Raw genomic sequence first — 24,631 nt, 5'->3', positions numbered from 1 at the left:
TCGGAGCAGCGTGTGTCCGTTTTTCAGCGTCCGCACCTCGCGATGAATTTGGACCCGGTCTCTCCTTTGTATAGGAAGTTATGCAACCTCCCACAGCGGGACAGCTAGGCCGGGCCGGGCCCACCCAGCTCCATTCATGTTGCAATACACGTCCATCAGCACATTTTACAGAGTTGCATAAGTTTGGCTAAATAAAGGTGGATTTGGCATTCCTCCGTGTTTACTCTGCAATGTTTGCTGAATGTGCCCACCAGATGGCCACATCTAGAGCAGTGCACAAACAGGGGCTTGTGGGTTTTTTTCGCTCGATCCCTCTCTCTTTTTCCGTCCCTCGCTTTATCTGCTCTCTGGAGTATGTACGTTTGTTCTTAGCTTCTCTTGAGTGTTTTTTTTTTTTTTTTTTTCCACGGCCGAGTGTTTGTGAAATAATTCTCTGCGTTAGGAAGAGGCGCTGTGTTTGTTTTGCTGATAAAAAGATTTAGAGCTTATTACGCTCCGCCGCAGATTAAAGAATGATTTCCGAGCTGCTGCTCCACATTCTAAAGCAAACAGCAGCTTTTATAGCAATCGCTATAGGCCCTCGGGGGCCCGGCTGCATTCAGAGGCCTAATTGACACCATCTTGATAGGTAATGCTTGACTTAAGGCTGTGTTCTTTCAATTAAGACTCGTCAATATCATTTCTGTCACACGCTGTGAAGCGCCGAGATTCACAAGAGCTCATTTATTGCCGGTACGAGCAGGCAAGAAAGTTAATCTTCGTACAAAACGAGTGCATTAAAGGTTACATGGGCCGCAAATTCTTGATATCTATAAATGTGTGTAACCGCAGACTCGGGATAAGTGGCAGATTGATATATCAGGGGGGGGGTTATTTTGTTCTGTATTTATTTATTACATAAATGCAAAACTTTTCGTTAAATGGTATGACCCCTTGATGCTGTCAAAAAGAAAATGATTTTGTGTATTTGGCGTTTATGCGGTTTAAGGTGCAAAAAGCACATTAGTGTCCACATACTGCACGCTATTGTTTCTCCTCTAATTCCCGCCTCCTGAAACGTCGATTTGTACAAAGCTCATTGTTCTAAAAAAAAAAAAGTGAGGTGTGCTCTGATTGTCCAACTATCCAGTTTGACTAAAGAAAGGTGATTGGCCGAATACCTTAAGCATGTGGAAAAGTTACCCCCGTTACCATAAAGAGATGCCTGATTATCAGGACATGATTATCATGGCATCGCGTTGCATCGCACCTCATAAACATATCACCATGTCTGCAATTGTGAGAAACGACTAACCGTAGCGCTACGCTACCCTTCACTGCTCAAAACTTGTGTTTGAATGGTAAGTAGCAGGTTCCTTTAATAAGAAAACATAGCTGACTTTAAAGGTTGTGAGTCAGAAGCGCCAGAGGTCTCTTTGCTCTAGTCGAATAGTCTCTTTGCACAACCAGCGTAGGCTACTCCGCAGGTTTTAGGAATCGGTTCTCCGTAAATGCACTGAACGCACTCTAATATCTGGCTTGAACTGTTCTGAAACAGTGTTGTGAATACAACTTGTCCGGCAATTTCTAGTTGTGTCCTTTTTTGGAAGCACAAAGAAAGTAGTTTCACTTTTACAACGACACACAGCTTCTCCTGAACACGGACCCTGCAGCAACGCCTCAGTGAACATAACTCCGCCTCCTTACTTTGCATAAACATTTGGAGTAATGGCAGAGTATATAGAAGTATAATAATTGATATAGAAAAAAATGGATGTTCCTTTTGAGATTCAATGATTGCGTTTAGTTTAGAGTAACTGTAAGTTAGCATTAAATCATAGTTCGAGTTTTACAAACTTGTTCGTTCTTATTCATGTCATCTTCTTTTATTACTTACAGTTGATCAGAAGTGAAAGTAAAGACTTCTTAAAACTTCTTTTTATCTCAAATAAACACGGTTATTTGAACTTTCACTTCATCAAAGAATCCAAAAAGCTTCTTCACTAAAGTATTTATCAGCACAACTTTCCAACACTGATAATAAGAAGTGCTTTTTCGAGCACCAAATCAGCTTCTTATGATTTCTGAAGTATCATGTGACAACACAGCCTGGGGCAATGGCATTGAAAATTCATCTTTGCCATCACAGGAATAAATGACATTTTAATAAAATAGAACGGAATGAATAGAAAGCCTAATATTTTCCAGTATTTACTGTTGTTACTGTGTTTTTGATCAAATAATTGCAGCCTTTGTTGAGACTTCTTTCAAAACATTAAAAAATTAAAAATAATAAAGGCTCTATGTTGGCCAATAACCAAAGCTTTCCGTGTATGTATGCCTATTTTAAGAGATCTTCACTGCACCCTTTAGGAGATGCAACATAAGCATGCACTCTAATAAAGCCGTAGCCTGTAATCTGCATTTAAAATGAGGAAAAACGGTTGCTCCACTTCCCCTGTCTTTCTGCCTGATGGTATCGCTTTGAGAGGAAGCCTGTTAAAATAACCTCCTAACTGCAGCTGATGAGATGATCTTGTTTTCCTGCAGCTAATTACTTCATTATAGCTTACCTGAATTGACAAGAAAAACACAATCAGATCATTACGTTCAACCTGCGCAAAAACCATTCTATCAATCCAGTGCCATAAATTCTCGTGTCGTAAGCCCTGTTTACAATTTTCTGATTTTCCGGACGGCTTTTTGGTTCGTTTCTGCTTGTTATCGAATCGTCCTTATTGAATGCTTATGCTTTTAGATGCAGCAAGAATGTGTTGCTTTTTAGCCTCTGTGCTCTTCATATAATAATATTGGTTTTAGCTGCACATCTGCGCCCACACTACTAATAAACTGTTTTGTTCTCCTCCAGGCCTTAGATGGATTCTTCTTTGTGGTGAACATGGAGGGAAACATCGTATTTGTGTCAGAGAACGTGACGCAGTACCTGCGGTATAATCAGGAAGAGCTGATGAACACCAGTGTTTATAGCATCCTGCATGTAGGAGACCATACAGAATTCATCAAAAACCTCCTGCCCAAGTCACATGGTAAGAATCTATTCTATTTATGGTTTCCTTCCCATTTAGACATTTTCATTTTGTTTGCACTTCTAGCACTGTTTCTTTTCAGGAACGGCTCGTTCCTCAATACTCAAGTGTGAGTAGTTACATTTTCCGTCCTGCGATTATAATAATCAGATTGAGCATTAAGAACTGGGATTTACAGAGAGGAATATCAGAATCTCCTCCTCCCTCAGTCAGGTCAGAAGGGAAGCTCGGGCCTAGAAACCGTGTCGTTATTGGTTTCGATGATACTCTCTGCCAAAAAACACTCATTGGTTATGCATCCCTTCCATAGTTAAATCTAATTCTATTTTACGTAGCTGGAAATATCAGTGTTAATTATGTTGTTTCACTCAGGATTTGGTACTTAATAACCAATTTTCCTTGAATAAATGCATTGTTAATGGTTTTGGATGATTAAAAAAAATAAATGCGTGCCAAATTGCTACCATCTAAAAGTTTAAAGGAGTAATTCACCCAAAAATGAAAATCCTGTTTTTTAATTACTCAATCTGATGTCGTTCCAAACCTGTTTGTTCCTCTTCAGAACAGAATTTAACATATTTTTGCTGAAATCGGAGAACCTTCTGAACACGCATAGACGGCAAACACAGCTACCACGTTCAAGGCCCAGTGCTATCAGTGGTTCAGCAGTAAGCTACAAGAGTACTTTTTGTGAGCAAAACAATAAAGTTTCTTCATGCATTGTGATATTTTTGTGAATGCATGGAATAGGCTGACGCCTAGAAGACAATTTTGAATAAATTTGTTGATGCATTTGTAAATTTTTGCTTTCCTTGCACACAAAAAGTATTCTTGCAGCTTCATAAAATTATTGTAGAACCACTGATGTCGCATGGACTATTTTAATGATGGCCCGACGACCTTTCCAGGCCTTGAACGTGGTAGTTGCATTGCTGTTTATGCAGGGTAAGAAAGCTCTCGTATTTCACCAAAAATATTTGAATTCGTGTTTTGAAGATGTGCGAAGGTCTTGCAGATTTGAAACCAAATAAGAGCGAGTTATTAATGACAGAATTTAAATTTTTGGGTGAAAATGCATTAAAGACGTATTGCTCACTCGAGGTGGATGACATTTTTTATTCAGTTAAGAAGACATTTGTGTAAACTAGTATGGACATATATTTCCCAAATAAATTCCTAGATATGTCAAAAAACGAATACATTTTCAAAGAGAGTTGGTAATATGAAGTGTCATTTTATATTTCTATTAAAAAATATAAAAATACGCAATATAACTTCCAGTGGACTTCCAATTATTTTTGTTTTCTTAAAGTTGTGATAGATTCGTCACTACTTCAGTTTTTTCTTCTATATTGCGATGTGTATAAAAAACCTCGGAATGGAAACTAGGTTACATTCATCAGTGGTTGTTTAATTTTATAAAATGTGGTCCTTGGAGGTGAGTTTACAGTCAAATGTGGAGGCACTAGGTGATTGAAAAAATCCTCTGTATGTGTCGTATGAAGTCCTGTTTCACCATAATGAGTTATAATATATTAATTATGTTACAATTAAAAAATGTAAAAGTTCAAATGTAATAGTGTTTTTGATAATAATCTTTGACATACGCATGGGATGGAAACGCTGCTTTATACGCGAATAGTTTTTGCCAATACCCTGTTTTTTACACGCACTTATCTGACACCCGTTAAATCGATGAAGGTTACCAGTTCACTGCAGTATCCTGAAGCGACGTGAGTGACAGGCGGATCGTGTGCACACTCCCGTTGGAAGTCACTTTTTTTTTAATATAAACTAAAATTTTTGTCTCATTGCCAACAGTCTCTCATGTCGCTTCACATCGCCAACTCTCATTGAAAATTAATGACTTCCAGTCCCTTGCCGCGGTAAATCACCGTCAGTGTGAACACCTCTTTATTCAGTAAGGAAAAGTTAGGGAATGCTGGTTCAAATGAGTGACAGTGAGTGATGTCTCTTCGCCTCCTCCCCCCCCCACAGTGAACGGAGTGCCGTGGTCCAGCGAGAATCCTCGGCGGAACAGCCACACCTTCAACTGCCGCATGCTCGTGAACCCTCACAGCGAGGCCGAAGAGACGCAGGATCACGAGGCACAGCAGAAATATGAGACTATGCAGTGTTTTGCTGTGTCTGAACCAAAGTCCATCAAGGAGGAGGGAGAGGGTGAGCCACGGTTTCTTAAAACACACTTAAGCCACATGAACGGGGCTGAAACTCTAGATTTAATGCTTCAAAGCAGAGCAGGAGTCTTCGGCCAAGCAAAGTCACTACTCCCCTTTCATATAGCCGGGCGTTCATTTGTCAAGTGTCCCACAAACAAGTAGTTTTTAACCTATAGTTTTTTGGATCCAGTAGATGAGAATTGTTGCGTTTATCTACAGTTGTCTTTGCTGCAGCCGTTTTGTGGTTTTGTTGCCATAAAAAGCAGCAGTGGTTTAACATACACTACCATTCAGATGTTTGGGATTGGTAAGATTATTAAATGATTTGAAAGAAGGCTTTTATTATATATAGTGTAAATGAGTGATATAGGAGTATAATAAAGCACCTGATTATCAGTCATGATAACACTACAAATCTCCTGCAGTTTACCACACTGTACAAAGAAGGTCCTTTATGGATACGCAATTCATAAATTTGTCGGCAAATAAGAATTATTTGAATGTGCGTTGATCTGACTTGCTGGGAACGGTGTTACAAAACATCTAGATAGTCTTGTTTGTCGTCATTAGGTATGGAAGCCTGCTTTCACCACTGAATAAAAAATGCAATGCAAACTCACAAAATAATTGCATGATATAAACTCAATTGCGAGTTACAAAGTCATAATAGTGGGATATAAATACATTTTTTCTCAGTATAACATGATATCAACGTGGAGAATAAAATCTTTCAACTTCCAAACTTTTAAGAAAAAATTAGGATGTCAGTTCGGTCTTGTTAAATATAAAATAAGAAGGTTTTTTTGTTCACCTCAAATCATAGCAGTTGCTCTGCTAATTTGGAACCAACACTTAGTGTTGACAGTTGTTCCTGACGTGACAAAAAAAAAGAGTCTTCCAGTTACTGAAAAATAAGGCGAAAAGGCGACAGCAGTGCTCGTGGAAAGTGCATCTGCGTCCCGCCCAGAGAAATGTTTCAGTCTGTGATTCATTTGCTCTTTTCTCTCCTCCTCTTCCACCTCTCGGAGTCACCCAGAGTTCAGGGTGCATTTGAGACCCACTTCTCTACTGGATCGTGTTGGCTTTGGTTTTGGCCCTGGCTGGGCTTTAAGAGTGTGTGTGTGTGTGTGTGTGTGTGTGTAACAGTGAGTGTGAGGCAACGAGAGATGTTTAATGTTGGTCTTCCTCTCTCTCTCTCTCTCCCCCTCACATGCAAACGCATAATGTTTAATTTTTGCTGGGTACTGCTGGTGTGTTGAGTGATGGAGCATCTCTCTTTATGGCCCATTGGTGTTAGCTGTGTGCCAGCTGCTCTTTCAGCCAGCCAGCTCACCCTGGCACAGGAGACAGAGAAAGACGGCTGGAGGAGGAATGTGTATGAGGAGAGGGGTATCAGAGAGAGTTTACTGCAGAGACGGAGAAGCTCAGTCTTTAGGCAGATTGGAGTGAAGACCACCCAAGGGACAGTGTGTTTACATGTAAAGGCCTGTTCGCATCAATTTGATGTAAACCTCATGACCTGTAGCTCAAAAAGTAGCATTCTGGAGAAGTGTAGTCTGATACACAAGCAAACCCTTTAAGAGAAGTTACAGTTTTGAATCAGTCTGACAGATCCTTTACTGAATGAACTCGGTAAATCAGTCAGAGCGGCTGCTGAATTAAAGTCTGACTCACTGAATGAATGGACGGTTTTTACCTTGTGATGTCCATCTTGAAATAACGAAAGTACTAAAGTCTTTCAGTTTCATTGTTTCTTACAATGTAATGTATTCCTGCTGAATTTTCACCAGCCGTTACTCCAGTGTTTAGTGTTACAAAAAAATCTAATATGCTGGTTTACTGCTCAAGAAAAGTTTGTTGTTGTTATCATCGATGTTGAAAACCTTAATATTTCTCTAAAAATCGTGATGCGTTTTTCCAGTATTTTTAATTGACAAATTTAACAGGAAAAAAAACAAAGATCTTTTTTAGCATTGACAATATTACAGAATTTCGATTTGATTTTGAGTCTTGGTTCAATGAAAATATTAATATCCGTCGAAATAAAATGCGTTCTCATTCATCATGGATGTAATTACTTGCCGTGTTCTTGTTTATCGTGTGTCTGATGTGTCAGACTGTTGGAGACATTATGATTCTCTTATGATCTTTTTGTGGGTGGATGAGGGATGACTTTTCTAACTTAGTCTCCATGGGAGCAGCACAGCAGGGTCAGCCTCCACAATGACACACAAACGAAAGGTCACATTCCATCATATCACCCCACGCTCCACTCTGCACCGCCCCCTCAACACACACAAACACACAGAACCGGTGCTTCATCATTCATAAGCACCCTTCCAAACTCTTTAATAATCTGCTATCACTGATCTGATCTCTTTCTCTCTCTCTGTCTCTCTCCCTCTGAATGTAGATTTCCAGTCGTGTCTGATCTGCGTAGCGCGGAGAGTACCCATGAAAGAGAGACCCATGCTCCCCACGCACGAAAGCTTCACCACCCGCCAAGACCTCCAAGGTAACCATGCCAACGCCAGCCCTCTCTCTCCTTACACTCTTCAAAGGGTGTTCACATCGCGGTTAGCGCTCATCTCAGTGCACAGCTCCTCGTTCAAAACAACAGATACTGTCTTTAACCTGGAGAGACTGTGCTGAATTTGTTTAATGACATAAATATGACTTGCCACCCAGGGCTTTATCATGATTCATTTTTATTTTTTGAAATGGCTGGGTAGTATCTGGATTACAAAATCAGATCCCAAAATTAAGTCCTGGCAGTTAGATTAAATTACAATTTACTCGTGGTCAGACTACAGTTACTTTTGTTTATTATACATTGTCTTTAAAGCACATTAAAATGCACAAATTATTTCTTATTTGCATGTAATGCATTTTTTGTCATTTGAATGTCTTTCATCTAATATATTTACTCGAATGTTTTAATAATTCAGTATCATATAAGCTTTTAAATAGTTCTCTGGTGTTGGTTAGAGTTAGTTAATAAGTAATCTTATTATATTATATAATGGATTACATTTACTAATTAAAATGTTTTAATTGTAATCATTAACAATCTATGTAAACCTGCGTTAGTGTGTATATGTATATAAAATGCATACATACAAATTGTATGTAAAATGTAAACACATGAATACTAATACTATTATTCATTATTTATTTACATGCATACATTGCATCTGAACAGGCAGGTAGTGGCTATCTCAGCTTTTCAGCATCCGAATAAGAGGGTATTATTAGTGTAGACACTATTCACTGTAGGCATCTGAACAGTGAGATCACGCAACGAGAACATCATGAGATTTTTTTGTCACACCAACCACACCTTTAGTCACATTCGGATGCCGCTATTTGATGTAAACTCCCAGTTTGCTGTTTATTGTAACTGAGCGATTACAGTGCTGAGACGTCTCTGTCATACGGGCCTTTTTATTTTTTTGGGTCACAAAGTCACGTTCAATATTCCTCAGTCATGCTGCTTAGGGGTTCATTCTAAATCCAATTGTATTAAAGCTCTATAATTAATTCGGGAGACAGATGCAAGCCATATTGCTTAATGCTGTACTGTTTATTTGTAGGTAAGATCACCTCCCTGGACACCAGTCTGTTACGAGCCTCTATGAAACCAGGCTGGGAAGACTTGGTGAGAAGATGCATTCAGCGCTTTCACCTTCAGAACGATGGAGACATGTCATTCGCCAAGAGGCATCAGCAAGAAGGTAATACGCTCATCCCACACTAATCCACTGAAGAAAGTCTGTCATTCTGGCTACTGTATTGTGCAAACAAAGATTACTTCTTTCTTTTTTTTTTTCGACAGCAACTACCTATATTCTGAATACCTTAATGATTTTAACACGCCTTGTTTTTGGCTTCCATCAGTAAACCAGTTTTACACGCACCTCGTGTCATACTGTCATCGCAATCTATAGATAATATTGTTGTAAGGCATTACTGTATTTCAGTATTTTTCTTATTGTTGCAAAAATACAAAATATTAGGGTGTGTGAAAGCATCGGTAAGTGCGTGTGAGTAATGCATTTAGTATCTTTACTGGAAGCCCTTCTATAAATTTTATGGGTTTATATTTGTAAAGACATGCCAGGACATGGATGAATGTAAATGTGACTGAAAACCTTAGTATTATTAAGTACTATCATTTTTTGTTTGTTCCTCAATGCGCATTTACATTTGGATCATGTGGGTGTGTTATTTTGCAGTGCTAAGGCAAGGACAGGCATTCAGTCCCATCTACCGGTTTTCCCTGTCCGACGGGACCATCGTCTCCGCTCACACCAAGAGCAAACTGGTTCGGTCACCTGCTACCAACGAGCCACAGCTCTACATGTCACTGCACATTTTACAAAGGTACCTGCTACCCAGCCACACAGCTGACTACACAGTGTCTGAACCTGTTGTTTTGTCTGCATCTGCGGTTTTTAATGTAAGTGCAGTGACGTATTTTATGAAATACCCGCAAGTGTTTGAGGCGTTTTTGACCCTCTTCTCGACGTTTCCCGTTTGATTCGGCCCCGTGTGTGAGCAGTCAGTCGAAACGCACACTTTCTAGTTCTGACAAGCCCAGTTAATGACCATACACCGAAATCTCACTGTCATGTGAGAACATCCGACCGTGTTTTCCCAGAGGCCGATGCTGGTCTCTAAACATTCCATCAGAACCAAGAATAACACGACTCCCTCAACTCCCACAGCTACACATTGGCAAACAAGCTTTTTCGCCCTTGATAGTTCTTCAGAGTTTGATTGCTGGTTTAATTAAGTAGAGAGTAATTGAATCTGAACAATTCCAACTTTTAAGGAATAGTTCACCCAAAAATTAAAATGTTGTTCCAAACATGTACGACTTTGATTCTTGTGGAACGTGAAAGAAATAATAACTCATAATTCAGAACAATCAAGTGTTCTTAGGCCGTACGTTAGGCTCGCGTGAGGAACAGACCAAAAAAATTTAAAGGATGAATTTTTTTTTGTCATCATTTACCCTCATGTCGTTCCAAGTTTCTTTATGTTGAACATAAGAGGTGTTTTGAAGAATGCTGGTAATTAAACTGTTGATGGTCCCCATTTACTTTCCATACTATAAAAGTCAATGTGGACCAACATCATTTTGGTTCTTTAGTATATCTAGTTTTGTGTTTAACATAATAAAGAAAATTATACAGGTTTGGAACGGGACGAGAAAATGTTTTTTGAGTGAACTGTTCCTTTAAGTATCAAGTCGCTGTAAATCAGCCCTCATTTTTCATGTGTGATCATGGGAGGCATAGCAATCTCATGAGGTGAGTGAATCATCGGTTTATCACTAAATTAAACTAATATCATTCTCAAATTCAACTCACAGACTCACTGATTCTGTCACAGCAGTTAATAAATCCTACACTATCCCACTTATGACACTACTCAATTTATATAAACGACTTTTATGGTGCTTTACACACTTTTTAAACCTTTAAAGCTTCAGTCCCCATTTATAGTAAGTGCACAGAAAACAGCCACTGGGATATTCTTTAAAAAAAAAACTGTTCCACAAAAGAAATGAGCTCAAGTTTGGAACAAAGTAAATATAAATAAATTACAGGTAGGTGTTCTTTCCCCTTCGAGCATCACAGTTTCACATAAAATCAAATCATTTGTAGTGTATGGTTTAGCGAAGCTTGGATCCACAGCAGGCAGTTGTGAACACAGTTTCATGTATTAGCTGCAGAGTTTCTATCTCTCTCGCAGCATGCGAGGGAGGAACACCGGTTTGCTTTCTGAGACAATAGCAGCAGTGTTAGGCTGGGGTGTCGAGCACAGATAAACATTAAACCCAGAGTGAGCTCACAGCGGGAGGGTGGCTGTCTTAAAGCACAGCATCTCCAGCACAATAACACACAGTATAGCTTGACCCATTGATTCATCCTGCATGCTCCGAACAAAGGCATCTCTATGCGTTTATCAGCTCAGAACGAGTTTTTGGTACGTAGCTTGCTAAAAGCTTTAAACCCCGAGGTGATTTTTACATTAGAGGGGGATATGACAGCACAGCCTCTCGTTTTCTCTGTCCCGTAGCTTGTTTTGAGGGATGAGCGCTGCTGTTTTTCTTTGATAACAATTTGTTCCCCTCTTTTAACCTTCTCTGCTGAAACATACTTTAGTTAATTAAGCCATTCCTGAAATTCCGCTTAAGCTCTTTTCTCGGATTCCTTGTTTGGAGCGCTAGAAGAACTGCTTCCTGTCTATGAGATTAATTTAACAAATGACTGCACTGGATTAATGTAATGAAATAGTTTCAATAGAATTTACTTGGAAATCAATATTAATTCCTTGGATCACAATTAAAACACCATTGTCAACAATAGCACGTGCCAACCTGGTGAGCATAGCATGCCCTGCCTGAAATGAGGCATTGTTTTCTGTTTCAGTTTTTTTCCTCTTGCTTTTTTTTTGTCTCTTTCTTTTTACAAGAATTAAACAGATTTTTTGCATTGTATTATAGCCATGCCGCTAGGACATTGATATGCAGTTGCTTGTTTTTTTAGCATATTTTTTATAAATGGTTGCTAAGGGCTTTGTGTTCTGGGCGGTTGCTTGGTGATTTCTTAATGGCCCCTTTGGGTCCATCTTCCAGTGTTGGTTTGAAAGATTATTAAATTTTTTGTGCGTTAAATGGTATAGGATAGGATATACACCAAATTTTAAAACTCGGCCTTTATGTGTTATTCTAATGGCTTATTTTAGCATTATTTATATATTTGCCATTTTTAAAGTTTAGTTTATTGTTTACTTAGCTTAATTTTTTCATTGCAGTTTTACTAATGTAGTACTTAAATATTTTTCCTTGGCAACTAACTGAAATTTAATGAAGTTGGTTTATTTTTATCATATATTTTGTCGATTAAAAATGCTATTGTGAAAATGACAGCATTTCCATTAACCGATGTTGTGCACCTAAGGCTTGCGAAAAGTCATAGTGACGGATGTTGGTAGGTTTACATAAAGCCTATCGTAGCCAATGCAGCAGGCATTGACACAAGCGTTGACTACATTGACTTTTTATTGTGCTCACTAATTCGGAGTTGTGTGTTTTTAAGCTTGTAATTCTTATATTCACCTTTTAAACTTTGTCTATAAAACGATGTTTGCTCTATGTGTATGTATGTCGCAGATAATACAGATAATCTGTCAGTGACTATAAACTTTTTTTTTTTTCTGTTTTAGGGAGCAGCCCGTCTGTGGCATGAACCCTGACCTTGGGAACGCTCAGAATATGGGCAAGTCCATGAATCCCATGAGTTCTCCCAATACAGCAGGTTCCTCTGGCGCCCCCCAGGGACAAGATGCCACCGTCAGCAGCAACACATCCACTTTCCCCTCCCCCGGTGGCCAGAAGGAGCCCGGCGCCATCGGCCCAGTACAGGGCCACCGTTTCGGGTGCCCGGGAGCTATGAGCCATTCGGCAACCATGCAGGCAGCCACCCCTCAGGGCAGTGGCTATCCGCTGAAGTTGAGCAGCCCATCTCAGGGCAGTCCGGGCATGCTTTCTCCGCGCCACCGAGCCAGTCCCGGAGTGGCAGGATCTCCACGCCTACCCCCGCCGCAGTTCTCCCCGGCAAGCAGCTTACATTCACCTGCGAGTATGTGCACTAGTAGTACAGGTGGCAATGGGGGAGCAGGCGGTAATCATGGCTACACAAGCAGTTCCCTTAACGCCCTCCAGGCACTTAGCGAGTGCCACGGTGTGAGCCACGGCCAATCACTGGGCTCACCCGACAGGAAGATGGGGTCACCGGCCACGGTGGGCGTCAATCTTCACATGCTAAACAAAATGGGAGCTTCAGAGTCGTTCGGCGAGCAGAACCCAGCAGAGCAGGGTAACGGCGGGCAGGACGATGGCACCGAACAGCCGAGAGACGAAAAGGGCAACCTCGGCCAGTTTAACAACCCGGACGCCAGTGATCCGCAGAACCGGCTGCGTGACAACAAAGGCCATACTAAACTCCTGCAGCTCCTCACCACTAAAACTGAGCCTATCGAGTCCACCTCGCCCCCTCCGATGGCTGGTGGGGATGGGTGTAAGGACCCTGCTGGAGGCCCTGGGAACGGCGGCATGGGCGCCCAAACCGGAGCCGGGTCGCATGCTACTTCCCTGAAAGAGAAACATAAGATCCTTCATAGACTTCTCCAGAACAGCTCGTCGCCCGTCGACCTGGCCAAGCTCACAGCCGAGGCCACGGGGAAGGAGCTGTGTCAGGATTCTGCAGGTGGGGCAGCCGGTGTGGCTGATTTAGCCATTAAACAAGAGCCCGTCAGCCCCAAGAAGAAGGACAACGCCCTGCTGCGCTACCTACTGGATAAAGATGATAATGTACTTAAGGATAAAGGCATCAAGATGGAACCAGGAGAAATAAAGGTGGAGGGCAGTAAGATGCAGGGAATTAAGACGGAGAAAACTGATGGTGGCTATGACCGCGTGGAGCCGGTAAGTGATGTCGCCAACCTGGCAATATATAATATCCATTACCACAAAATAAGTCGCAAGCATAGTGTTGTGAGATTGTACATGACCTAATTTTTTAATATATTATTCTTATTTTTATTATTATCACTACTGTCATGTTGTTGTTATTAGTAGTAGTAGTAGTAGTAATTATTTGAATTTAATTTTGAAGGGTTCACCATTGTGAAATATTTTCTGTGGTAACTAATAGCTAATGTAACAATACAGCTTAACTGAACAGAAAGTACTGAGAGATATGCAAAACACCACCTGAATCGCTTCTGCTGGTTTTCAATTTGATTATTTTTAAATATGTCGAATCGTGACGTCACTTTGGAGAAATGCAGGAAAGACTTGTCATTAGTGGGTGTGAGTATTAATCGCTTTGGTTAAATATGAGAAGTATTGCACGTAGGAAAGGTTGTCAGCCAGCGTTGTTGATTCTCACTCAGAAATAACCGATATGACAACTGATACCAACGTGTTCAAACGCTCTCGTCGCCTTCTTTTCAGTCTCATTGCTGTATTGTTAGAGTGTATGCATCCTTTCCTTTCCTCCTCGTATCTCTTTTTTGTATTTCTCTCTATTTGGGTGTGAAAGTAGAGCAAACAACAGATTTATAAACCGGCCAATGAAGCCCCAGATCGAGGCAGTATGGTAACAGCAGGGATATAAATGACTCAGCCAGCTGGAGAGAGAGAAAGAGAGAGAGCGAGAGAGAAAGAGAAAGTGAGAGCTCTGTCACAGGAAGTCGATTCTGTGGGAAACTGGCAGGACTTTCTCAGAAGCATCTCTGTGACATTTGAAAAAAGGCGTCTCGGTGGTGTGCCATGCATCTCATCTGGCACAGCGGTTGGCACATGCCCGACAGAGCTGGCACCGGGCACCAATCACGCCTGGCACAGCGGCGGTAAAGTTAGAGAAGCGTCTGGAGCCAGGACACAGAATAGAGAGATTATCCTGTATGTGTGTGTTTGCGCTCATTGGGCCTCCCGGACCTCTTTTTTTTTTTAAAGCTGTTGATTGGGCCACAAATTGAGTCATAGTTGTCAAATCAAAGCAGCGGACTCGGGAAGCTGCTGCTGTTAGCCTGTTAGCAGAATGACCTCACCGCCCCTCGGTTACCAGGAAGAGACCCAGAGTTCCGCTAGCGAGGGACCTCTGACCTCACCGTCTCCACGACAGCGCCATTGAGAACATGAAAGTGGAGTGATTTACAGAGCAGGGAGGCCACAGTGGGACAGGAAGAGCGATGCTCAAGCTCTCAGACGCACTGAAATGAAATAAGCTGAAGACTGAGTTAGTGAGGATGAGGGAGGAAGGAGGAGGAGAGGGAGGACCAATCCCAGCACTTGCACTGTGCCGTTCAAAAGGTTAAGGGTCAATACGATTCATTTATTATTATTTTTTGTGTTTATGAACACAAAAGTTCAAGGCTGGGTTTATGTATTCAAATATAACAATATTCTGAATTATTATTACAGTTTTATAGAACTGTTTTCTCTTTTAATATATTATAAAACTGATTTACTGTTGTCATGACTAAGCTACATTTTCCTCAGTCGTTATTCCAGTGTCACATGATCTTTCAGAAATGATTCTGATTGGCAGATTTGCTGCTCAAGGAACATTTATTATTATTTTCAGCAGTGGAGAATAACAAGAATGTATATTTCTATACATTCAATATTTACAAACAGCATTGATTTGAAATCGAAGCCTTTTGTAAGAGTATAAATATTTATATGTTACAACAGTCCCAGAATGCACTGGGATGGGCTTGGTTAATGATTATAATTGGAATGCAGTCATATGGCCCCATTATATTTAGTTTCATCCAGTTATCATTTCAGGAAAATGTTAATTTTGTCTTCTTTTTTTTTTGATAATGTACCTAAAAGACAGCATTCGTTTATGGCAATTTATTTTAGTTACACACTATACTACAAAAACCGTAGTATTGAACTATATTTTTATTTAGTACTGCATTGAAAACAGCATTGGAGTGTTATGTATTTTTCGTTAAAGTCATTAGTTTAGCAACATGCTGACAGCTGACTCAATTGTAATCAAGACTCTATGTAAACAGTGAGGTGTCTCGCTAGGTTTTGGAACAGAAGCACTCCTCTCTCGAGCAGCAGCAGGCTGGTGTGATAGAGCTGCAGCTGAGCCTGAAGAGAAGCAGGGATCTGTATGAAAGGTCATGATGGCAGAGAGCGAGACTTGAGGAGTCTTCACTGACACCGTGCCTCTGAGCGTGCTCGCTCCCGGCTTTCACCAGCGTTGTTCGGTGATCAAGGTTATTTTCACAGTTGGCTTACAATTAAAGGCTTTTGATGACTCCGGACAGGGTGGCTTTCAATAATGCAGTGTTTACGGCAGACGGTAGAAATGACCCAGATGCACATATTGTTGTCACCCAGGCAGCTGTGGTGGCTTTAGTCGCTCTGTTCACTGATGTATCAATCCCTCTCTCTCTCTCTCTCTCTCTCTCTCTCTCTCTCTCGCTCAACCTATTGATCATTCAATCTCTTACAGTCTCTTTTACATCCTGTATGTCCCAGTTTGCATCTCTCTCGCTCCGTTTCAAAGCGGCTGTGTAGCTCAACAGCATTTTAAAGCATCAAAAGCACAGTTAAGATGCAAACGCTGTTCTAAAAGGTAGGCAGCGACGGTACAGTGTCTTATAACAGCTTGTTTTGCCCAAATTTGCATCTCATGCATTCTTCATGGAAAAGGCAATCCCATAATGCACTGCAACAAGCTCTGTGAAAGGCTAGGTTCGAAATGAAATGCCCAATATATAACACATTCTGTTTTTCGTTCAAGATGACCGATCGAGACATATTGATAAATACTACAAATGTGATAAATTATTCATTATAATTAAAAAAATATTTATAATTAAAAAAATATTTAAATATATAATTATGAATAATTATTAAATTAAAAGTAAATGCATTATATTCAGAATTTTTACATTTTTGTGTGTATGTGTATATATATATATATATATATATATATATATATATATACGTAGTAGTAGTAATAGTGCACATGTGTGTACACTGTTTGTAATATTACTATGTAAACAAAAACTTATTTTGTATGTGATTAATCAGTTGACAGCACAACAAACTTACCAAGACTTTCATTGCAATTAAACTATTTTGAGGTTTTTGAGATTATTAAAAAAACAACTGTAATGGTGTCTCACTGGTACTAAATGAAATGTTGAGCAGCACTCTTTTGTTGCTATGTAGAGCGTTCCAAATGATTCAATTTATAACATTCGCTTTTAGTTATAATATTCATGAATAAGCAGACAGCTAAGCAACTCGCTGGGAACATTGCTAGGTTTTTGTTTTTTTGCTCTTTTGTGTCTACTCATACAGAGAAGGATTTCAGTGTTTCTATTTATGGCAGCGATGGTTTGTCTTTTCCTGAGTGTACTTCTATAGATGTGCTTTGTGTGTGTGTGTGTGTGTTACAGTCTGATGCGCTTGCGGAGGGGTGTGTGTGTGTGTGTCTCTGCAGCAGGAAGTGTGACTCAGGATAGGGTGTCACTCCTCTGCCCTTCCCACCCCCTCACAGAGCTCTAATCGGCACCCTGACACCATTCCTCAGTTGCACGCGCACACACACACACACACACACACACACACACAGCGGTGCAGACAGCTGACCCTACCCTGACACTGTCGCTTCATTGGTGGTTCCTCAGTGTACCAATTAACCCTGTAACCCCTCTTACCCCCTCGGCCCTGCTCCTGTCTACACGACTAACTGCCCTCCATCCCTTCAAACCAGCGCTGATATCTTATTTCATACTTGGACTAACGGTGGAAGTTTGGCATACATAGCATTTCTTTAGGGCTCTTCATCAGAGGGTCCGCAACTGCAGGGGTCCTCTGCAGTACTGCATAGCAGCAGTTATTGTGCTGTCTTTTTTTTAAATGATTGCATTGAAACTATATTTTATGAAATTCAACTAAAGCTAAAGTTATGCTAAATGAGTAATTATCTGACCTACATTCAAATGTGTTGGGTAAAGTTACAATGTAATATACATGGTTACAGCTCATTAAAAAATGCAACACTAAATATAACCCTGCACTACAAAACAGTATCATAAGCATTTATACATAACCTGAAACACTAAATAAAAAAGCTTTCAAAAGATTTCTATTAAATAAAATTTGTTAGGATAGGACAATATTTGGCCGAGATGCAATTAGTTGAAAATCTGGAAACCAAGGGTGCCAAAAAAAAATCGAAATATTGAGAAACATGTATTACTAATCAAAAGTAAAGTTGTGATATATTTACGGTAGAAAATGTACAAAATATTTTCATGGAACATGATCTTTAGTTAATATCCTAATGATTTTTGCCATACAATATATTTTTTTTTTTTACCCATACTTGTATTTTTGGCTGTTGTTACAAATATATCTGTGCTACTTCAGGTTTTGTGCTTCAGGGTCACGAGTGTTAGACAGCACGTAATGGTGGTGCTTCATTTACCCACTCAAATTCTTTGACCCAAAAAAGGCAGAATTTTTGTCTTGCAGCTTATGAAGAATTTGCATAAAACAAAAAAAAAATTGTTATCATAACTTGTCAAGTAGTGTGATATTTGACTTTTTTTAAAACAGCATTTTTCAAGTATTTGAAATGCTGTTCTTTTGAACTTTGTTTTCATCAGAGTCATGTAAAAAAAAAATCAGTTTCCACAAAAAATATTAAGCAGTTCAACATTTTAAACACTAAGAATAATTTTTTTTTTTTTTTTTTTTTGGAGAACCAAGTCAGCATATTAGAATGATTTCTGAAGATCATGTGACACTGAACAGCTTTCACAAGACTCATTTGTAAATATATATATAAAACAAAGAGGACGGTTATTTTAAATGTTAATGTTTTTTACTTAAATAAAAGCAGCCCTGGTGGTAAATAATCCTTAGAATGATATATTACCTGCAGTTCCTGTGACCTAATAAAAATAATAATAATATATTTCATTTGTTATGCCTTAAGACTGTTAAAGTGGACTGCAAGTGATTTTAAAATGGTCAAAACCTCTAAATATACACTATCTCTTATATGTGCATATGCGATTCAGCTTAAAATCGGCGTATTGACAGTAAAAGTTCATGGACATGTCATTTATCGACTACCCGCATCCAAAAGTGTAAATTATAGTTTTACTGGTAGCTGATGAGAAACGCAGCTCTCGTAGATCTCCACGCAGGGAGCTTTTCCACTATTGGCTCGACATCACGCTAACGTCAGCGCTCCCACCGGCGAGAAAGTGATCCATGAAGGTGCAGCTCTGTGCGATATAAAGAATCCATGCTAATGCACAGGCACCTTCCTGTCTGGACTGAGCGAGTGCACACAGATAATACACAGGAGAGAGAGCAGGGAGTGATAATTGGAAAGAGGAGGGAGAGAGAGGCTGAAACAAGCAGCCTGTGAGACGCATGGACAGTGAATAATCAGCAGCAGGTTTGATTCAAGAGGGCAGCCAGGGACAGGTGGTGCTCACACAAATGTGCGTGCGTGCGTGTGTGTGTGTGAGAGAGAGAGAGAGATGACAGAGAGCGAGAGAGAGATTGGGAAGAGCTTCCTAGCGCTACACAAGGAGAGTGACCTCATTAAGCAGTTCCTCCTCTCCGCTCGCATCCTGTTTGTGCAGCGCTTTTTCTCCACAATGCACACTGAGTCGCAAATCAATGGCAGGAGAGGCCGACGGCTTCATTAGGCTGCAGACATGAAGACAAACTTTCAACTCGCAGAATAATACACAGCACGTGATCTTTGACCTTTGACCTCAGCTACTTTCCACAACAATCTGTAAACACACACACGTATGTGAACTTTCATCCACTGCACCATTATGTCCTGAAATGAAAGCAGCTATACATCTTTAGACATCTTTTGTTAGATTTTAAACACACTATTTTCTGTTTTTGCTCAGTTTTTCCTGATTTGTAGAATTAAATTTTTTTGCATATTTATTTCCTAATGTTCGTTTGGTTTTAGTTTTACAGAAAATACCTTCCATATACATATATGTAAGCATAATAAATAAATGCATAGTCATTTCAAATACATGTAATTGATACATTGTTTATTGTAAATGTAGATAGATACCTGCTTGTAATAGAGATGTCACGTGTGCTGCCCCCTTGTGGCGGCTGAATGACTTTAATTCATGTTTATGAAAAAGTTCCAGAACTGGCGCTCTCCTAAGATCTATAATGTTAACCAGCATAAATGTTTACATGTCTAAACGTAGAGTGCTTGTTTACAGGACACTTGATTTAGCATTTATTTAGCGTCATTTAGTAGAAGCTGTATGCATTTTTAGGCTTTTCTGATAGACGGCGACAGCCTAAGATAAACAAAAGTACAGTTCTGAATCTTCGAGCCGACACTGTTTATCTGAAATGCACTGCTGTTAGAAGGTTTCTTTATCTCCACGAGTTGGATTTGTCAAACTCAAGCCAGAATAAAAAAAAGTTGCAATGCGTTAGGGCAGATGTTTCAAACGCAACATGGATGCTTCAGAACTGTAGTGCACTACAGCCAAGTGCACATCTAGATTTTTCAGGTAACAAATATTTTTTTAAAAGCTTATGATGAAGATAAAAGGATCTGAATCGGATCAATGATGTATTTAAAGTCGAGCTGCGTTCCAGGCCGTGCAGAGTGTGTTTGCCTGCGTGCATTTAGAAGATCTTGCTCTGATGGAGAAGCAATCTAGGCATTAAAGATGGTAACCGAACCATGGCAAATGGAGTAGTGTTTAGCTAGCCTCCTTTAACTCAATGTGAAGTGTGTCCTAGATTCCAGCCCTGTGTGTGTGTGTGTGTGTGTACATGTGAGAGGGAGAGGGGTGTGTTTCAGCAGGCAGACTTCGAACTCTCCAGCGTTTCCCTGCCGAGGTCTAAATCCACAAGACCGAGATACCAAACCTTGTAACTACGTTGTTATGCATGATAAGATCCATCCAAAACCCACTAGAAATGTGACCTTGACTGACGCATTTTTGATGCCTACAAACTGATTAGACTCATGAAAATACTAAGCTAAAGGAATTCCCTCGTGCGTTTGCAGTCGAGCGAGCTGGATGATATTCTGGATGATCTACAAAACAGTCAGCCGGGCCTGTTCTCGGATTCCCGGCCTGTGTCTTTGCCCGCTGCCGTGGACAAGCAGTCAATCATCAATGACATCCTGCAGATGACTGGAGAGGGTGGAGCCAGCATGGGTCCCCAGCAACAGAGAGCACTACAGGCTGTGAGCCAACAGAGTGAGTAACACACACACACATTCTCCTACACTTTTCAGCCAATGGCTGGGATAAAGTACACGACTTATGAAATCTGAACAGATTTAAAAACACTTGGCATTATGTACTCGCCAAATTAGTAAACAGTTGCAAAGAAAAACTAAATGACTGATGGTGCGTTCACACGCCGTTGATCGCTCTACACCGTTCGGTGACGCAAATGTATTCGGTGATGTTGCTTTGTAGAGCAACACATGCCTGTAGACTGAACATGCGTGTGCACGACTTCGCTGTCTTCACAGACTTTACACACGGACGGTAAACCTGTATAAACAGAGTTTCAAAAACTCACTTTAAAGAAAAGTATGCATCTTCAGGACCCCAAAGCCCTGACTGGCTAAAATGCATACAAACGTTCTGCTTTCAAGCTGTTCTAAACGCAACAAACGTGCCTGGTTTCTAGGAGATGTATGGAAGATGAACAACGCGGGATATTAAACTGCCTCAAAAAATCAAACGTGTTTGACACCATCCAGCTAGATGGAGTCTGAAGCTAAAAAAAATTGTTTGTGATTTTCTGTGAAATCTGTTCCCAGAAATCTGCGGATAGTGTCATATCAGGTCATGAAATCCGGTCTTTCCAATAGAGATCTGTGTGAGGGCCAAAAAAGTTGCTCTTGTTCAAATTGATTATGCAATCGTCGGTCTATCCATCGAAAATCTACTTGGTGAAAACTACTTGTGTGAGCTGTGCTTTATCTCAACGCTACTGATAATGGACAATGTACCTTTTTTTCACATTAAATTTAGCTGATTTAACTACGCTTTTAAAAGACAACAAGCGAGCGATTGCGTAAATATTGCAAGCTCTTCCCAAGCGTGCTTGCTTGTGTACAAATAGTCATATAATTGCACGCAAACACTCCCTCTCATATAAGATTAGACCAATGTAACACATCGGTTTGAGCTTTGCCCTATGTTGTGTAATCAACTTCCTTTAGGATTACTGTACGTCACCTTTAACCAGCTCTGACATCATAATCCCATCTCGTAGGAAATGTGAATGTATGTTTGCGAGGAGTGCACCGAGCAGTTGTTTACAAGGTGAAAGCAGAAGGAAAATAGGTCCACCAACATCATCCCGGAAAAAATATTTGGAATTGCACAAGCCTGAAATTGAAGAGAACCCAGAGCGCAATATCCTGAAAGCGTTTAAGTGCGCCCAGAGGCTGACCGAAACTGTAAGCTGGTGGAACATGAGTTTCTCATGACACGTTTGTTTCTCACCTGCATCATTTCAGCTGTGTGGATATACTCTCTCACGCACTGTCATCTGAGACTTGCCAGAAATGGCAAAGACCGCACCGTTTGTGTGTGTTGAGTCATTTGCACTGACAGGTCCACTACTTATAGTACAAAAAGCGATCCTACGTTTCCTAGTGTGCTGTTAGGACCATGTTATGATGCTTTTTACGTTTTACATTCATTTATTTTCCAGTAGTGCTTTTTCCTACACTACCATTCAAAAGGTTAGGATCAAAAAAATATTTTTTTTTTTTAAGCAAGGACACATTGAATTTATCAAAAGTAACAGTAAGATTATAGTTATAAGATGATGATTGCAAAAGATTATATACAAAATGTACCCGTTTCAGATGAATGCTGTTCTTTTCCTGTATCATGGTTTGCACAGAAATTTTAATAAGCACATGTATTTTTAACATTGATAATAAGAAATATTATTAAAGCACCAGTCTGCCTGTTCTAAAGATTTTTGAATGATCGCCTGACTGACTGAAGAAAATGTAGCTTTGCATCACAGGAATAAGTTGCATAATAGAAAACGTTTATATTGTACTGTGTTATATTGAATTGTAATTATTTGACAATCTCATTGTTTTCTCTGTAAATTGATTATATAAATGCAGTGATCATCAGAGACAAAGTCTTCAACTCCAAGTTTTCTGTCATTTCAGTCTTAACCTCTTAAAAGTTTTAGGGAAAAAATGTTTAGAGCATTAAAAATTAATGTAAAAAAAAAAATAATAATAACAATGGTTTAATTCATAAGTTATTTGATTTAAAAGTTGTGATCTGCTTTATTCTTATTAAATCACCAATACATACAAGACTTTTTATAAAGATGATTTTTTTATTTTTTTTCTGCAGAATGTGTGTAGACTAGTAAATGTGTTTTCTTATTATTAATAAACAATTTTAATTAGGAAATTAATTTTGGCACCAGATGTAATGGACAAAGAAGTGTAATAATAAGAGTAATAATTTACAAGATTTTGATAATAATATATAATATTTAATAAAAATTTTATAATTTTTTTCCCTATTCATTTGTTTAGTCCTGCTGTCCTCATATGAGGACATTTATGTCCTGTTTCATAACAGAAAGTCATATTTTAATTTGAAACCCCACAATATTTTATGACACGCAATTTAAAAATTAGACAAATTGAAACGATATTTATAAAATATTATATTTCCATAGGAATGTCACTAAATTAAACAAGGAAAGGGAGTGCTCACGGTGAAACATCCAATCATTTGGGCGTCTCTGAAAAGCCCTGATTGTGCTCGGTGCAGGACAAACAGACTTAAAACTGTGGCATGTATAGTCTCAGAGAATTTATTTTTCCTCCATCATGTAATTAGTTATTTGCTGTTTGTGTTCTTAGATTTCGCTCCACGACCAGGTCAGCCCGGCAGAGCTCCTCCAGTGAGAAGCGTGTCTTTGGATATGAACATGCCTGCTAAAGGCGCTCAGGGTCAGTACCCTCTGATGAGGAACAGCAGCCCCTACTCGCTCATGCAGCAGCAAGGCATGATGGGAAACCACGGTGTCATGCCCAATCAGCCCAACATGGTCAATGCAGGTGAGTGCAGCTGGGGCCAGAAACGCAGTTCACTGCGGTGCTACTGATGCAATAACAGAAAAAAATAAAGGACAGAAGTGAAGTTTGTCTGTGCATGTGCTGCGGCGCGCAGGGCTTCCCCCACACTTAACACCTACAATGAGAGGAAAGTTCCGCAGCGCGCCGACCACGTACAAACCAAAGTTTCAGCATGATCGGTAATGCACAGTCAACCGTGACGCTGTTGGCCGAGAGGAAGACAAATGTGTAAAACGGCACAAAACTGTTGAGTCAGATCAGAAGCTAGCCCCTCTGTGCGGCTTTTGTTTGTGTGTAGTGGGTTGCATTCGCTTGCAACCGAATGTGCGCATAAGGTGAGACTGTGAGCGGCGTAACCTTAGGAAAGAATAGCAGGGCTGCTGGTGTGATCAGGTGAACGTGTTTTTCAGGTGGTCGGATTTTGAAATATCACATTGTCTGTTGACCCTTGGCTTGGGTGCTTTACAAAACATACGACTGACACGGTTTAATCCACACAAAATCTGTTGATATGTTGAATGAGTTTAAGAGATGTTTCCTCTATACGGCGACAACATTATACCTTATTTTTAGACTATTTGGCAACACTTTAATATAGGGACCTGTTAAAGTAGTTGCTAGTTAGCCCTAATCCCACCCAATACCTACACTTAACAACTAACAAAAGTAGTTTATAGTTTGTTGATTGCAAGAATTGGACTTT

The 24,631-nt window shown here is 39.9% G+C and overlaps 1 protein-coding gene across 6 annotated transcripts in view; it reads left to right on the top strand.

Moving 5' to 3' along the window:
• The window catches only part of ncoa2 (nuclear receptor coactivator 2), an 82,433-nt gene that overhangs the window by 44,117 nt on the left and 13,685 nt on the right, over positions 1-24,631 (top strand). For all 6 annotated transcript variants that reach the window (XM_043225653.1, XM_043225651.1, XM_043225652.1 and 3 more), the window contains exons 6-13: positions 2,849-3,026; positions 5,025-5,207; positions 7,620-7,721; positions 8,800-8,940; positions 9,442-9,589; positions 12,443-13,703; positions 20,848-21,043; positions 23,713-23,910. In XM_043225653.1, the coding sequence (XP_043081588.1) occupies positions 2,849-3,026; positions 5,025-5,207; positions 7,620-7,721; positions 8,800-8,940; positions 9,442-9,589; positions 12,443-13,703; positions 20,848-21,043; positions 23,713-23,910 (2,407 nt within the window). The remainder of the gene's footprint in view (positions 1-2,848; positions 3,027-5,024; positions 5,208-7,619; positions 7,722-8,799; positions 8,941-9,441; positions 9,590-12,442; positions 13,704-20,847; positions 21,044-23,712; positions 23,911-24,631) is intronic.

The sequence above is a fragment of the Puntigrus tetrazona genome, chromosome 24, assembly GCF_018831695.1.
Source record: "Puntigrus tetrazona isolate hp1 chromosome 24, ASM1883169v1, whole genome shotgun sequence".
NCBI classification, from domain to species: domain Eukaryota; kingdom Metazoa; phylum Chordata; class Actinopteri; order Cypriniformes; family Cyprinidae; genus Puntigrus; species Puntigrus tetrazona.
Note: the sequence above shows the minus strand (reverse complement) of the source record. Positions and strands in the feature narration are given on the sequence as shown.